This window comes from Rhinoderma darwinii, chromosome 5 (genome assembly GCF_050947455.1).
Source record: "Rhinoderma darwinii isolate aRhiDar2 chromosome 5, aRhiDar2.hap1, whole genome shotgun sequence".
NCBI lineage: Eukaryota > Metazoa > Chordata > Amphibia > Anura > Rhinodermatidae > Rhinoderma > Rhinoderma darwinii.
In genome coordinates, this window is record NC_134691.1 from 22,599,705 (window position 1) to 22,614,621 (window position 14,917).

The window sequence follows — 14,917 nt, forward strand, 5'->3', positions numbered from 1 at the left end:
TGATACACACCCCAGCTGCTCCAGAACATCCTAATACACATTACAGCTGCTCTCGAACATCATGATACACATCCCAGCTGCTGCAGAACATCATGATACTAACCTCAGCTGCTGCAGACCTTCATTATGACATGGATAAGCATATTTCCAAACAGTCAATCAATTGTGCACAGGAATCTCCCCATTACTCTCGACAAATAAGGTTTGCAGCAGCCGAGGTGTGTAATACAAGGCGTCCCCTCACAGTTGTACTTGGCCGGCAGCCTCGTTCTTTTACATGGTCCCTGATCTCCCGGGTGATTGTGAATATACTTCTAATTTACAGCTGGGGAGTTTTATCCCTTCTATTTATAACCATCCTTTAATCCAGGATCTCTAATACCCGGCGGTTCATCATTTCTTGCGAATGGCGGATAAAGGGAAACTCTTTACATGTAAGTTGCTTCTGTCCATTCTCCCTTCAGATATTTGGATGATCTTAATGAAGGAATTTACATTCAACAAACTCTGGAAACCGTTCTCCTCAATGAAGATGGGAAGCAGCTCCTGGTGAGTACGAGCGACACACAGACCGCATGACTGACGTCTACAGCTTATGATGACTACTCAAAGGGCTGATCCCAGAACAAGTATTTATCACCCAGCGAATCCACTGCCAGCCGCAAGCCATCCAAATAAATAGCGGTCTATGTAATGCATGGACATGTGGTGTCTGCCAGAGGAGCTCTCCATTATGGCAGATAGGGGGCAGTCCTGAGCAGGGGCACCCCCGTTATAACGTCCATCTTCCCCGGGGCATATATACAGGAATTCTTGTTGGTATGGATGTTTTTTTGGGGGGTTTTTAACACCTTTAGAGTTTAGAAAATAGTGAAAATTTGTTATTTATAGAAGTGATTGAATTTACAGCTCCTCTGCTCTTGTCCCCATGACACTTCCTGCTCGTTTAGCCTTGTCCTAAGGACATTGATGTGGATTCTGATTAGGATCTAAACAACTATGCATAGATCCTAACCAGTGTTCCCTATAAGGTTCACGGTCGCGCACCTTCCACAGTCCGCCCACTCACTAAAATTGAAAGCCTGCAGGAGGATGCAGTGATGTCGCTAGCACTGGAGGAGGCCCCGGTGCTAGCGACAGCCACGTTCACTTGTATGTGCGTCCTCAGGACGCAGATACAAATGAATACATTAGGCCTGCAGCCTATAATGCTCTGGGAAGAATCCCTGCACAGGCTGGCGTGATGACGTCACATCACGCCGGTCTGCGCACGTGTCCCACCCAAGAGGCAGTGTGGCGCTCTGTCTGTCATGGGAGCGGGACAGGGTAAGTACAATCCCTTTTTTTTTTTTTTTTAGAGTGCTGTGTGGTAATATACAGGGGGCGGGGATTGCTGTGTAGCACTATTTCCAAGGGGAACGGGGGAGCAGCGTAGACTATATACAAGCGGAAGGAGGGTGCTGCGTAGCAGTATATACAAGGAGAAGTGGGAGTTGCGTGTCAGTATATGCAAGGGGAGGAGGATCGCTGCGTGTCAGTATATACAAGGGGAGGGGGATCGCTGCGTGGCAGTATATACAAAGGGAGGGGGATCGCTGCGTGGCAGTATATACGAGGGGAGGGGGATCGCTGCGTGGCAGTATATACGAGGGAAGGGGGATCGCTGCGTGGCAGTATATACGAGGGGAGGGGGATCGCTGCGTGGCAGTATATACGAGGGGAGGGGGATCGCTGCGTGGCAGTATATACGAGGGGAGGGGGATCGCTGCGTGGCAGTATATACGAGGGGAGGGGGGATCGCTGCGTGGCAGTATATACGAGGGGAGGGGGATCGCTTCGTGGCAGTATATACAAGGGGGTCTGCGTGGTGCTATCTACAGGGGGGTCTGCGTGGCACTATCTACAGGGGGGGGTCTGCGTGGCGCTATCTACAGGGGGGGGGGTCTGCGTGGCGCTATCTATAGAGACCGTGCTGTAATGAGGGATTCTTTCATTGATGCCTATAATTGGTGTTTAGAACGGTCTATTTTACTGGTGGACTTGTAATATTATAGTGTTTAAAATAAGTTTTCCTATTCTCTTATTTAGTACTCTATATTAGTGTTTACTGGGTATTACTTTTGGTCATCAGATCGCCCGCCATTGATGGAGACCCGCCCGGCTCCCTAACTGCCCCGCTCAGGAGCTGCCAAGAATCAGAGGGAACATTGATCCTAACTGGATATGTCATGGCTTTGTATGGACATTAATGTGGATAATGATTTAGATCCACACAATGTCCCTATAACAAAACTGAGAGCGGGCATGAAGTGTTATCATGGGGACATCCAGAGATGCTGCAGCTGTAAATAACCTATTAAGAAAACTTTTTTTTCTTTTCTTTATCTTCTCTGAAAGACTTGTATAAATGACTTCTTACAGTTTTCTTAAAGGGCTCATTCAGATGAGCGTGATTCTCGTCCGTGTGCTGTGCGTTGAAACAACGAACAGCACACGGACCCATTGGTTTCAATGGGGCCATTCACACATGCGTGCGTTTTCACACCGCGAGTGTCCATTTCGTGAAACTCACTGCATGTCTTATATTGGTGCGCTTTCACGTACCTAGTCGCCCATTGAAGTCAATGGGTGCGTGAAAACCACGGACAGCACACGGACGCACATCTGTGTGCTGTCAGTGTTTCACGCATCAGTTACATTGAAAAAACGCAATGAATCTGTCACGCTTGTGTGAATGTAGCCTGAGAATAACTTTTTTCTAATAACCGTTCTCGTCGATCTTTCGGGCACAGTGTGAAGCTTTGTACCTGTACGGAGTGATGCTGCTGGTGATCGATCAGAAGATTGAGGGGGAGGTGCGGGAGAGGATGCTGGTCTCTTACTACAGATACAGGTATAACTCACCTACAGCTCTTGTTACTCGGCCTATACTTCTCCTGTAGCCTGCAACGCAAACGAATGTAGATATCCTGTTAACTGTTAGGGTATGTTCACACGCAGTGGTTTCAGACGTAATTCGGGCGTTTTACGCCTCGATTTACGCCTGAAAAAACGCCCCTGATAATCCTACAAACATCTGCCCATTGCTTTCAATAGGTTTTACGGTGTTCTGTTCCCACGAGGTGTAATTTTACATGTCACTGTCAAAATACGGTGCGTAAAAAGATGCCCGCGAAAAAGAAGTGCATGTCACTTTTTGGGACGTTTTTGGAGCCGTTTTTCATTGACCCCATTGAAAAACAGCTCCAATTACGTCCATAAAATACGCCGCGAAAAACGCGAGTAGTTACAAAAACTTCTGAAAATCAGGAGCTGTTTTCGCCTGAAAACAGCTCCATATTTTCAGACGTTTCTGGTCACTGCGTGTGAACATACCCTTAAAGGAGACGTCCACCTAAAAAAGTATTTAGTAGATGCCATCAGAGAGAGGGGTGATCCGGGGTGATCCGCGGCTACTGACCCTGAGGCTTTTATAAAGCAATTCAACTCCTTAGGGGAGACGTAATTCTTACTATACAATGGCAACCTGGGGCCTAACAAAGGATACTTGCTGCTACCGACAAGTCTCTGTTGGGCGCTGCCAGGTTTGTACCAATCGGCAATAATTCATTGGAATACAGAAATCTTGTTATTATTATTACTAGCATTTATTATTGAAAGTATCTGTAAAAGCAAAAAAAGTTTACATTTAATAAAAGTGATTAAACATATATTTCTAGTAATAATTGTAATGCCCATTTTTATGGGGTAAACAGAAAAACGATGGAATAGCTTCTTTTTTTTAGGCGTTCCATTAAAAAAAAATGATACTAGTTAAAGGGATTTTCCCATAAAGGATATTTATCTCCCCCCTCATTGATCACTAATACAGCCAAACCCCCTCCCTGGTTGGAGATATTGGCATTTTTTGGGGAGCACATGTATAAAAAAGTGACAACAGGAAGTGCAGCCATAGAAACGGTCATCTTGTCCGCATGTTCAGTGTCTTCAGGGACAATATCTCTATAGAGCGCTGTACCCGGCCGTTTACATCAGTCCCATGAACTTTGAATGAAGCCGCAACGCCCGTGCTCGACCGACTGCCGATCCAATCAGACTCCTTCTCACCGCACTCATGAAGTGAGGGGGAGCAGGGGACTCAGGGGCCCCTGTTCTAGTGGTTGGTGGTGCCCTCAGTGATCGTACGTTTCCTGTGGATTGGCGATAAATGTCCTATAAGGGAATTATGTCTTTAGACGTTAACTTAGTAGTACCTTTAAAAGGAACTTAAAATTGCAAAAACATTCCTTATACAGCAAATTCAACAGAAAAATAAAAAAGTTTATAGTTCTTGGAAACTGGTGAGACAAAAATAGAAAAATATTCTTCATCCTGAAGGTCAAAAGTAGCCAAGTCCCTAACTATTGGTGACTAGAGCCCTCAACAATTCACATGTAGATCAACCATTTAGAAATGTGTTTTTCATTAAATGGACACTAATGTTTCGAACAACTTGTGCTAATATAATCGTATCCCTGATATCGATCAACTTTGGAATTTACTTACAGTTAAAATGTAGTCTTTTTTTATCTGTGCAAAATCTGTGTGCTGTTTCTGCCACTAGGTGTCTCCCTTCCAGTAATCTGCTGGTCACCCCTGTTGTCAAGCAAAATCCGTCCCTAGTTACAGTGCAGAGGAGACAGACTACAGGAAATGGGGGAGTGTCTCTTCACTGCCTGCCTATACAAGTCTATGGAGGGTGGAGCAGGAGGAGGGAGCAGAGAGAAGACACAGACACGCTTCCCAAAGACCTCCATGGAGGGGGAAGAGGGAGCGGAGAGAGACACACAGATACGCTGCCCATAGAAGTCTATAAAGATAGAACGGGAAACAGGAGGAGAGAGCAAAGTGAGACACAGACATGCTGCTTGTTGAGGTCTTTGGAGGGGGAGGGGGAACAGGAGAAGGGAGGAGAGAAAAAGACAAAGACAAGCTTCCCATAGAACTCTGTGGGGAGGGGAAGAGGAGCAGGAGGAGGGAGCGGAGAGAGAGACACTGACATTCTGCCTATAGAAGTCTATGGCAAGGAGGGAACAGAGAGAGAGAGAGAGAGACAGATGCTACCCATAGTAGTCTATGGAGAGAAGAGGGGGAGCAGAGAAAGAGAGAAGAGACACAGGCTGCTGGATTCACAGCTACACTGCTCATTACTGCTGTATAATCTCCATTCTGCTGCTTCTATATATATATGATGAAGATAGGAGAGCAGGGCTGCTAAATAATGAGGAATACAAATCATATAATGGCCAGAAATAGTTATTCCTCATGTACACATACTGTACCACCGCTTATTCTGAAAAGTCACCTGAAGAGTTGGATACGCTTTAAATATTGTTGTGCAATCTTTTAATAGAAATGCATTTCTTTTTTGTTAAAAAAAGGTTCAGACAGACTGAGTGTGTGTGTGTGTGTGTGTGTGTGTGTGTGTGTGTGTGTGTGTGTGTGTGTGTGTGTGTGTATTTTTCTTGCATATAGATAATTTCTATCACTGGTTTTCTTCCTATTTTTTCTTTATGAATGTATCAAAATGGTCACACTTTGTTCTTGATTGTTTAGTGCGGCTAGATCCTCAGCTGATTCCAATATGGACGATATCTGCAAACTTCTGCGCAGCACAGGCTATTCCAGCCAGCCAGGGTCTAAACGGCCTCCAAACTACCCAGAGAGTTACTTTAGCCGGGTACCTATAAGTGAGACCTTTATCAGTATGGTGATCGGGAGACTCCGATCAGATGACATTTATAACCAGGTGAGATTAGAGTCTTTAAAGTGATCCCCAATGTCGGTGGCGTCTTCGTGTCCCATCTGAAGCAGGAGACGCAGCTGGGCAGCGCTGAGGTGAAGGCAACCGTATGACTTGTGAAGCCTCTTCTATATAAGAGCTTTGCAAGAAAGGCTTCGGGTGCAACAGTACCCCCTCCCCCCGCCTCCCACCCCCATAATGATATCTGTATCTCCTGCTGTCAAAACTGGCTATGAACCATGAGGTGTATTTCCACTTTTCAATGCCATTTTAAAGTGCATATAAAATTATAATCTACATAAAAAGTAGAATTTCTTTGTAAATGCATCTTGTACTGATCTTATGTTATATTCCAGAGCTGCATTTCCAATTCTGCTGATTGTTTTTTTTTGGGAAACAATCCACATGCTTTTTGTCAGACACCTCCCTAGCAGCTAAGCTCCTATAATGCAGTGGGGCAGTTAGACAGTGTCTGGTTAGAGAGAGCCTCTGAGACCAGCAGAATTGTGAATGCAGCTCTGGAGTATAATACAAGTTGTAACGTAAGATAAATAGTGCAATGTATTTACAAAGGGACCCAAGTTTTTATGTAGATTACACACACTGGGATAATATTGCGTCTGTTTTCCGGAGGATAATAAGCACATGGCTTTCTAGGTATGGTTGTGGCTCATTATATGTATAAACCATTGTCTACAAATAACACATAAGCTCCAAGCTTTATCAGAGTTGGTTATTCTCTTTTAGGTTTCGGCTTATCCATTACCAGAACACCGGAGTACCGCTCTAGCCACACAAGCTGCCATGTTGTATGTCATCCTGTACTTCCACCCGTCCACCCTACATATCCATCAAGCCAAGATGAGGGAAATAGTGGACAAATATTTCCCAGATAATTGGGTGAGTGGAAACCCCTTCCCCAGCTTGCGATGTATTTTAATTGAGTCATGAAATTGTATAGGATTTCTCCAGAACCACACACCGCAGACAGACGGTGGATGTTGGCTTCTGGACTTAAACAAAAAACGTTTCCAACCATTGACAGCAAGCAGAGATCTTGAAATGCTGAGTAATTGAAACACAAAGTATATTAGAAAGTTGCAGAACTTTGCATTATACACTGATGAGACTTTAAAGGGATACTCCGGGACTTTTATATTGATGTCCTATCCTAAGGATAGATCATCAATATAAGATCTGTGGGGGTCCAACTTCTAGGACTCCCGCAAATCAGTTGACTGAAGGGGCCGCAGCCTCTGACCAGACACAGAGCCTGTACATAAGCATAGTGGCTGTGCCTGGGATTGCAGCTCAGTCCTATTCACTTGAATGGGACCGGAACTGCCACCCGAGGCACAGACGCTTCGGGAGTTTACGGTGCTGTGTCTGTACACTGCGAAGAGGCCGTGATGGCGAATGTCGGGGCCCCATTAATCAGCTGATGGGTGGGGGTGCTAGGAGTCGGATTATGATATTAATGACCATCCTAAGGGATAGGCCATTAATATTAAAGTCCCGGAACAAACTACCATGGTAAGAAATACTGAGCAGTGCGGGGAAGGCTTAACGCTACAGTGTTGATGATGTGGAAAGTCACAACCTGCCTGAGTGGACCTCGCTGCAACATTCGTGATCACTTTTTGAAGTTTGTCTTATTTTTCCTCCAGGTTATCAGTTTTTACATGGGGATCACAGTGAATCTTATGGAGGCCTGGGAACCTTACAAAGCCGCAAAGACTGCTCTGAACTATACTCTGGATCTGCCCAACATCAAGGAGCAGGTAGAGGCGTCTATTAACTCATCTTGTGCGGTATTACTGCAGAATAAACGAAATGAGGGGATCATGCAAATAAATATATATGTGTGTGTGTGTGTGTGTGTGTGTATATGTATATATATATGTGTGTGTGTATATATATATATATATATATATATATATGTGTGTATATATATGTGTGTGTGTGTGTGTATATATATATATATATATATATATATATATATATATATATATATATATATATTAGTAGGGTTCAAGAATAGCAGTCCAACATCATTAGCCTGATAAATGCGAGCCGATCATTCTGAGTAATTGGGGCTTGTTCAGAATAATATCAGTGAGGAGTTAAATTGGAGAAATTCTTCACTCTGTGGAATAACCGGTATCAATTTTAGGTAGGAGGGTGGCAGATGTCGCCCATGTTGGTTACAGTGCATTTTCTTCTGAAATACTGGGGAAAATGGGTCCAGACATTGTTCTGATGAAAAACGTACTTTGATTGGACAGGAAAAAAACATAGAAAAAGTGCAGCAAATTATAGACTGTTGAGCTAAAATGATCTCATATGCATTGAAGTGGCGACCAAAACCTGAAAGACGGAAGGAAACGGGGGAACTACTGTGCGAATGGATCCAAGAAAAGCCAAAATGACAAAGGCTCAGCCAACGATCACCTCCAGACAGATGTGAAGTTACCAGTGATCTGCCACAATCAGAGGACGATTAAGTGAAGCCGAGTTACCAGCAAGAACTCCCCGCAAAGTCCCGTTGTTGAAAAAAAACATGCCCTGAATAGGTTAAAATTTGCCAAGGAACACACTGACTGGCCCAAAGAGAAATGACGCAACGTTTTGTGGACTATTGAAAGCAAAATTTTTCTTTTTGGGTCTAATGGCCGCAGACAGTGTGTCAGGTCACCCCCGAGCACTGAATTCGAGCCACAGGACACTGAAGACAGTAAAGCAAGGTGCTGCACATTTAACATTTTTAAGTTTTTAAAGAGAAATTCTGGCACTGCTATTTTTTATTTTTTTTGAACAGCCTAATTATTCTTTTTTTCTTAACTTTTCTGTAAAGGATCAACACAAACTGGATAAATGTTGTTATTGTTTCGATTTGGAAGTGAATGTGTAATATGTCCAGTGGATTTGCATTTAGGCAAATAAGTTATTATAATGATCTTGCGCTTTATCTGTTTTTTTTTAAACTCCCTTCTATTTTTGCTTACACTACTGATGTGTGTGTGTGTGTGTGTGTGTGTGTATATATATATATATATATATATATATATATATATACACATATATATACACACACACACAACGCCTAGCAGCACTGGCAGCGTGTGGGTGCAAGCTCTGAGGAAAAGACCAAAGTTCCAAATACATGGAAATTGAAAAAATGAGCCGCAACTCCAAGCATTCAGGTGAAAAAATGGGTACTTTATTGCAATAAAGTACCCAGTTTTTCACCTGAATCCTTGTAGTTGCTGCTCATTTTTTCGAGATATATATATAATGTATTTTATTGTTAGATTTAAAATGTATTTAACCTCTTTAAATATCAGGCATGCCGATATGCTGCTATCATGGAGCGTCTACACCCACAAGTGCAGCAGTTCCTGAAGGAGGGATTCCTGAGAGAGGAGTTTGTACTGGATAATATTCCCAAACTTCTAAACTGTCTGAGAGACTGTAATGTCGCCATCCGGTGGCTGATGCTTCATACTGCAGATTCAGGTAGGATGGGTAACAAAAAATCAAACGTTACTCAGCGATTCACGGTAAAACTGTCATTTTGCTATGGATGGAACATGCTGAGAAGACGACTATTGCTATGGAGCGAATTCAAAAAATGACAACCAATGTGGCTGCACTTGCTGTTCTCACTGCTGCAAAAATGTCAATATCTCCGACTGTCTGGGGATGGCAGTTTGTTTCTCCTAGTACTAGTGATCGGTGCGGCCTCCAAGCGATCTGACATTATTCACCTTTCTACGATGGTTTGTAGGAAAACTCCATCAAAGGGTAGTCCGGTTCCGAGAACTTATTGTAAAATGCCACATTAGGACTTTTTGACATTATAAAGGAGGGGCCGTCCCCATTTTGGGGACCCCTTTCATTAGGCATGTTGCTGTACAGTGACACACACTTAAACACTGGAGGTCCCGGCATGCCCCATAAAATCAGTGGAGAGCCCGTAAATAAAAATCCGATGCAGCCTAAATCTGCCGTAAGATAAAGATCCTAAATATTCTAAGCAATAAATGATTGGATTGTTGGCCATTCTAATGTGAAACATTTCTATCCGCTGAATTAACCCATGATGTTTCTTTTTCCAGCTTACGACCCAAATAATAAGCGACTCCGGCAGGTAAAAGACCAAGTTCTGGCCGAATCCAAGTACAACCCCAAGGTCCTGTTCCAGCTGCTGCTGGACACGGCTCAGTTTGAATTCCTTTTGAAGGAGGTAATGTTATCTTATGTGATATTTGTCACTTCTTTATAACTTTTCTGAATTCTAAGTATACGTGTCGCTACCTGCGTCTTCCATCTCCTTCTCCCTGTAAGGCTTCCACCACAGAATTTAAAAAAAAAAACCTCTGTATATTTAGAAAAAACAACTTTTATTAGGTAAATGTCATTTTTCTTATCTGTACTTTCAAGGGGTTGTTTGCTCGTGACGGTCCATGTCCATATGCGCCATTACAACACACAGACATTATAGTGGAGGGTCCCCTGCCCAGGGCCCCCTGTCTCTATTATCTAGAGCAGACTGTCGATCAGGCCAGTGAGATTAGACTTGGAAAGTCAGTATGGCTAGCTGGGCAACCCCTTTTTTTTAAGAAGATGTCTCATGAAGACTGTGCCTGCCCAATGCCTTATTAGGGCATATGGATGGGGATCCCCCTGCTCCGGATTTCCCTATGTTAACCAGCATGGAAAGCCGCTAAGTAAATACTACTTTTCAGATGGGGTAAATGTGTGGTCGGATGAAACTTTCTCTGGAATTATTGAGAGGGTTTCCAGAAGCCGGACCCATGACAATCAGCCAGGTAATATATCAGGGGTGCGGGGAGTCATCTGAGGCTGGGTAAAACTCATAATCTGAGTTTTGAATATAAATATTTCTTTACAGGAGTCGTCTCATAAAGACAACCGCTATATATATGGGCTAGTCCCTCGATAAACTGGGGCAGAGAGCTGCTCTTCAAGAGTGGATCATGATCTGGGGCAGAGAGCTGCTCTTCAAGGGTGGATCATGATCTGGGGCAGAGAGCTGCTCTTCAAGAGTGGATCATGATCTGGGGCAGAGAGCTGCTCTTCAAGAGTGGATCATGATCTGGGGCAGAGAGCTGCTCTTCAAGAGTGGATCATGATCTGGGGCAGAGAGCTGCTCTTCAAGAGTGGATCATGATCTGGGGCAGCCAGCCTGTCCATGTATTACAGGGATGACCATTCATTTAAATGGTCATGAGACGATCCCTTTTTAAAGTTTTTTTTCTGGTTTTATATAAATGAAGCTTAATCCCTGTATAAATGAAATATTTCTCAACTTTCTAATCTACATTGTGCTTCAATTCCTCACCATTTTCTAGATTGTGTTTGCTGTCAGTGAATGAGAACAGGGTTTACATTCAGAAATAACAATCCTGTACATATTAAGTCCTACTCTCCGCTGAGAAGTGGATACAATTGTATAGAGTGTAGGCAATGCTCTGTGAGCTGAACACATCAGCAGCAACTGTACACATCTCACTGGTAGTTTGCTACAATGTATCAGTCTGGAATCTAAGCTCTTTAGCTCACAGAGCATTGTCTAGACTGGATGCAATTGTGTCTTGATTTTACTCTTTTATTTTCAGATGTTTAAGCAAATGTTGTCAGAAAAACAGAGCAAGTGGGAGAACTATAAGACGGAAGGCTCGGAGCGTATGACGGAACTTGCAGATGTGTTCTCCGGCGTTAAACCTCTCACCAGAGTGGAGAAGAATGGTATGATGGCACTAAAGTCACTGGTGTGGATCTCTCTGTCAGCACTGATTGGATGTTGTCAGATTGTGTAGGGGCACACTCGCAAATAGTAACACACAGTTGTCAATTTCTGAATACATTTCTAGGAGGAGTAACAGAGGAACGCCACAACTTAGAGTTCTAAGAAAAGATGTTTTCAAAAATGTTATTTAATCGGGAATACAAGTATTTTCTAATTTAGTCAGGAGACGCGACGGGTCCTCTTTAAATGCTTACGTTTTACTTTTTATAAAATCCCTTTAACTTATCAGTTTTCCGTCACTAAGGGCTTATTCATACGAACGTGAGAGAAATGGGCTGTGAAAAATGGCAGTTTTTCACAGTTGATTTGCAAGCGTGCGGGACTTTTTTTCACGGATCCCTCATAGACTTGAGGAATCCGTAAAAACTGACAAAAATAGGACCTGTCCTATTTTTTCCACAGGCCGTTCACACAGTCTGTTAAAACAACGGCCGTGTGCATAGCCCCATAACAATACATGCAGCCGTGTGACGGCCGTTAAAAATAAATAAATAAAAAAAGTTTTGAAGAACTTAAGTGTAACTTCTCTCATTCATCCACAGAAAACCTGCAGTCCTGGTTCCGGGAAATCTCCAAACAGATCCAGTCCTTAGACTATGATGATTCTACAGCGGCAGGAAGGAAAACTGTGCAGCTCATCCAAGCCTTAGAAGAGGTCAGCGCTCCCGGACACCTCCGCCGCATCCCTCTCATTACTTTGGTCTCGTTTTTCCGGTCTTTTTGTATCGTTTTTGTCTCCTCCGCATCCTCTCTCCTGGGGGAGTCTGATCGGCCATGTTTGGTTTTAATGGCTGATCCGTTTGTTTATCACGTTTTCTATAAATCACGCCAGATGTGACCCAAAAAGCTGTGTACATTTTGCAGGGACTCCTAAAAAAAAATTTGAATTCAGGGATTTTTATAAAATATATAACTTTTACTTTTTCACAATTCTAAGAGAATATTGACAAACATACAAAATAAATGTGTCCTAGTAAAGCCAAACTTAGTAGATTTATATTTCACAGCGTTCTAGTGATTCATTTCAGACAGAATATACTATGTCAGCAGAAGTGCGCACATAACCTGTACGCTGGTGCGTATTTCGTACTACACGCTCCAGAAATCTAAATATGCTCTTGTTGTTATCAACTCCGCATATCTAGATACATGGTTGTCCCATAAACACGCCTTGTCAAAAAAAAAAGAAAATGCAGTCCGTTCCTTTTGTGACAAGGGGATCGGGGAACCTCTTTCTTTGAATTTATTTGCTTTAATCCTCTAAGGCAGGGACTCCTAGAGAAAGCCTGTAAGTCCTGCTTCCCCCGCCATTACGGAAACAGCGCAGCTCAGCGGGTTAAGGTTGTTTCCGTAACTCCCGACCATGTAATCAGTAAGTGGCCGGGAGGCAGCGTGAGCACAAAAAAGGTTTAGGGGGCCCCGTTCTAGAGATAGGTTCGGGTCCCAGAGGTGGGACCCGCATCCATCTGCCATTTATGACCTATCCTGTGGTTATATCATAAATGTCCTTCATTGGAAAACCCCTTTAAGGCATGTGCTATTAAACCGTACCCTTAACTGGAGTTTATGGCAGGCGCAGTGCCATCCACCGAAGCACATTTCCATCTTCATCTTATAGATGCTTATTATGAATCATTGTAGAATTAGAATCATTTGACATCTTCGTGACCAGGCTACAAGAAATAATCACGGTCTTTCTTACAGGTACAAGAATTTCACCAGCTTGAAAGTAATCTTCAGGTGTGCCAGTTTCTTGCTGACACCAGGAAGTTTCTGCATCAGATGATTCGCACAATTAACATCAAAGAGGAGGTGCTGATCACCATGCAGATTGTGGGGGACCTGTCCTACGCCTGGCAGCTGATTGACAGGTAGGGATCATCTGTGGAGACTCCAATAATAACGGTACATTTTGTTTATTACAATATTAAAATTCACAAAGACGCAGGACAGAGCACCGTAGCAATTGCGCTCGCTTGTTTCAAGGTTCTGAGCTCCGGTTAGCAACGCTTGACGTCCGTGCTCGTCATGAGCGGATAGACGTTCCTGCATCATGATGAGCATAGACGTCATGCTGATCGCTCGCACGATCAGAAGCTGGGCAACGGCTCAAATAACAACCGGAGCCTCGCTGCGACGGCATTCAAAGGAATCCCTGTGACACAATCAAGGGACATACCTTATATGGGCAGACAGCCCAGGGTCCATTGAAGGACCCCAGGGCTGTCTGACCATATTTCCTATTGTTAGGGCATACCCAAGTATGCCCTCACAACTGCCTGTGTACAATCAGTTTATAGATATATGCCAGTACATTAAAGTTAAAATAAAAATCTAAATTAAAAATCTCCATATGGGGTTTGACTAAAAAAAAGTTAAATGAATAAAAAAAAAGTGACGTCAAATAAAAAGATCCGTAAATCAAATACACACAAATTCACTTTTTTTTTTTTTTTTACAATAAATAAACTTTATTAGATATAAGCCCTAAAACATAAAATAATATAGACATATTGGGTATCGTCCCGATAGTAACCACTTGCACAACAAGTTTATAACGTCATTTTATGATGATCGGCGTATGCTATAAATAAACTGCAGCCAAACTGCTCCCTTTCCTTTTTTTTTCTTTTTTTTTGGCATTTTCGCCAAAATAAAGATTTATATAAATGAAAAGATAATGTAATTATACCAAAAATGGCACCTACATAACGTACAACTCGTCCGGCAAAAAAAAAGTCTCCTATAGCTACGTCAAATAATAAAAGTTCACATGCCGGGTTGCAAAAATAAAAAAAAATTTTGTCCAAAATTGGCCGTGTCCAAAAGGAGTTAATCATAGTATTGATATGTTGTCCTAATATTACCATACTACAGGGGGAATCCATAAGCAATAGCAGACCTCATAGTTTCTAGGTTCCTAGATTGGTCCCGTAGTTTGGCCTTTGGAGTCTCCATAACTTAGTCAAATAGATTCTTACTTATGGGGGCACTTGAAGGCCCTGGTGCACCAGGAAAAGATAAGAAACGTGAATCAACTAAAAGAACGGATTTGAAATGCAGTTATGCACGCAAAACCCTGATGGAAAATGGAGAAATAAGTCACGTCAAAACATGTAAATCCTGCCCTGGTGGTAGCTCAGTTTACATTAACTATTACATTGCTGCTTGTTGTTGAGCACGTTCCACGAGTGTGAAATAATAACATGTCATTTGTTCTAGTTTTACATCGATTATGCAGGAGAGCATAAGAGCCAATCCATCCATGGTCACCAAACTGAGAGCCACGTTTCTGAAGGTGA

At 42.9% G+C, this 14,917-nt stretch overlaps 1 protein-coding gene across 2 annotated transcripts in view; it reads left to right on the forward strand.

Annotated features, from left to right (window-relative positions):
- Window positions 1–14,917, forward strand: part of WASHC5 (WASH complex subunit 5) — a 44,717-nt gene that overhangs the window by 6,706 nt on the left and 23,094 nt on the right. For both annotated transcript variants that reach the window (XM_075825735.1, XM_075825734.1), the window contains exons 4-14: window positions 465–549; window positions 2,793–2,893; window positions 5,596–5,788; window positions 6,530–6,682; window positions 7,450–7,563; window positions 9,127–9,298; window positions 9,901–10,028; window positions 11,425–11,554; window positions 12,158–12,270; window positions 13,320–13,486; window positions 14,838–14,913. In XM_075825735.1, coding sequence (XP_075681850.1) covers window positions 465–549; window positions 2,793–2,893; window positions 5,596–5,788; window positions 6,530–6,682; window positions 7,450–7,563; window positions 9,127–9,298; window positions 9,901–10,028; window positions 11,425–11,554; window positions 12,158–12,270; window positions 13,320–13,486; window positions 14,838–14,913 — 1,432 coding nt within the window. The remainder of the gene's footprint in view (window positions 1–464; window positions 550–2,792; window positions 2,894–5,595; window positions 5,789–6,529; window positions 6,683–7,449; window positions 7,564–9,126; window positions 9,299–9,900; window positions 10,029–11,424; window positions 11,555–12,157; window positions 12,271–13,319; window positions 13,487–14,837; window positions 14,914–14,917) is intronic.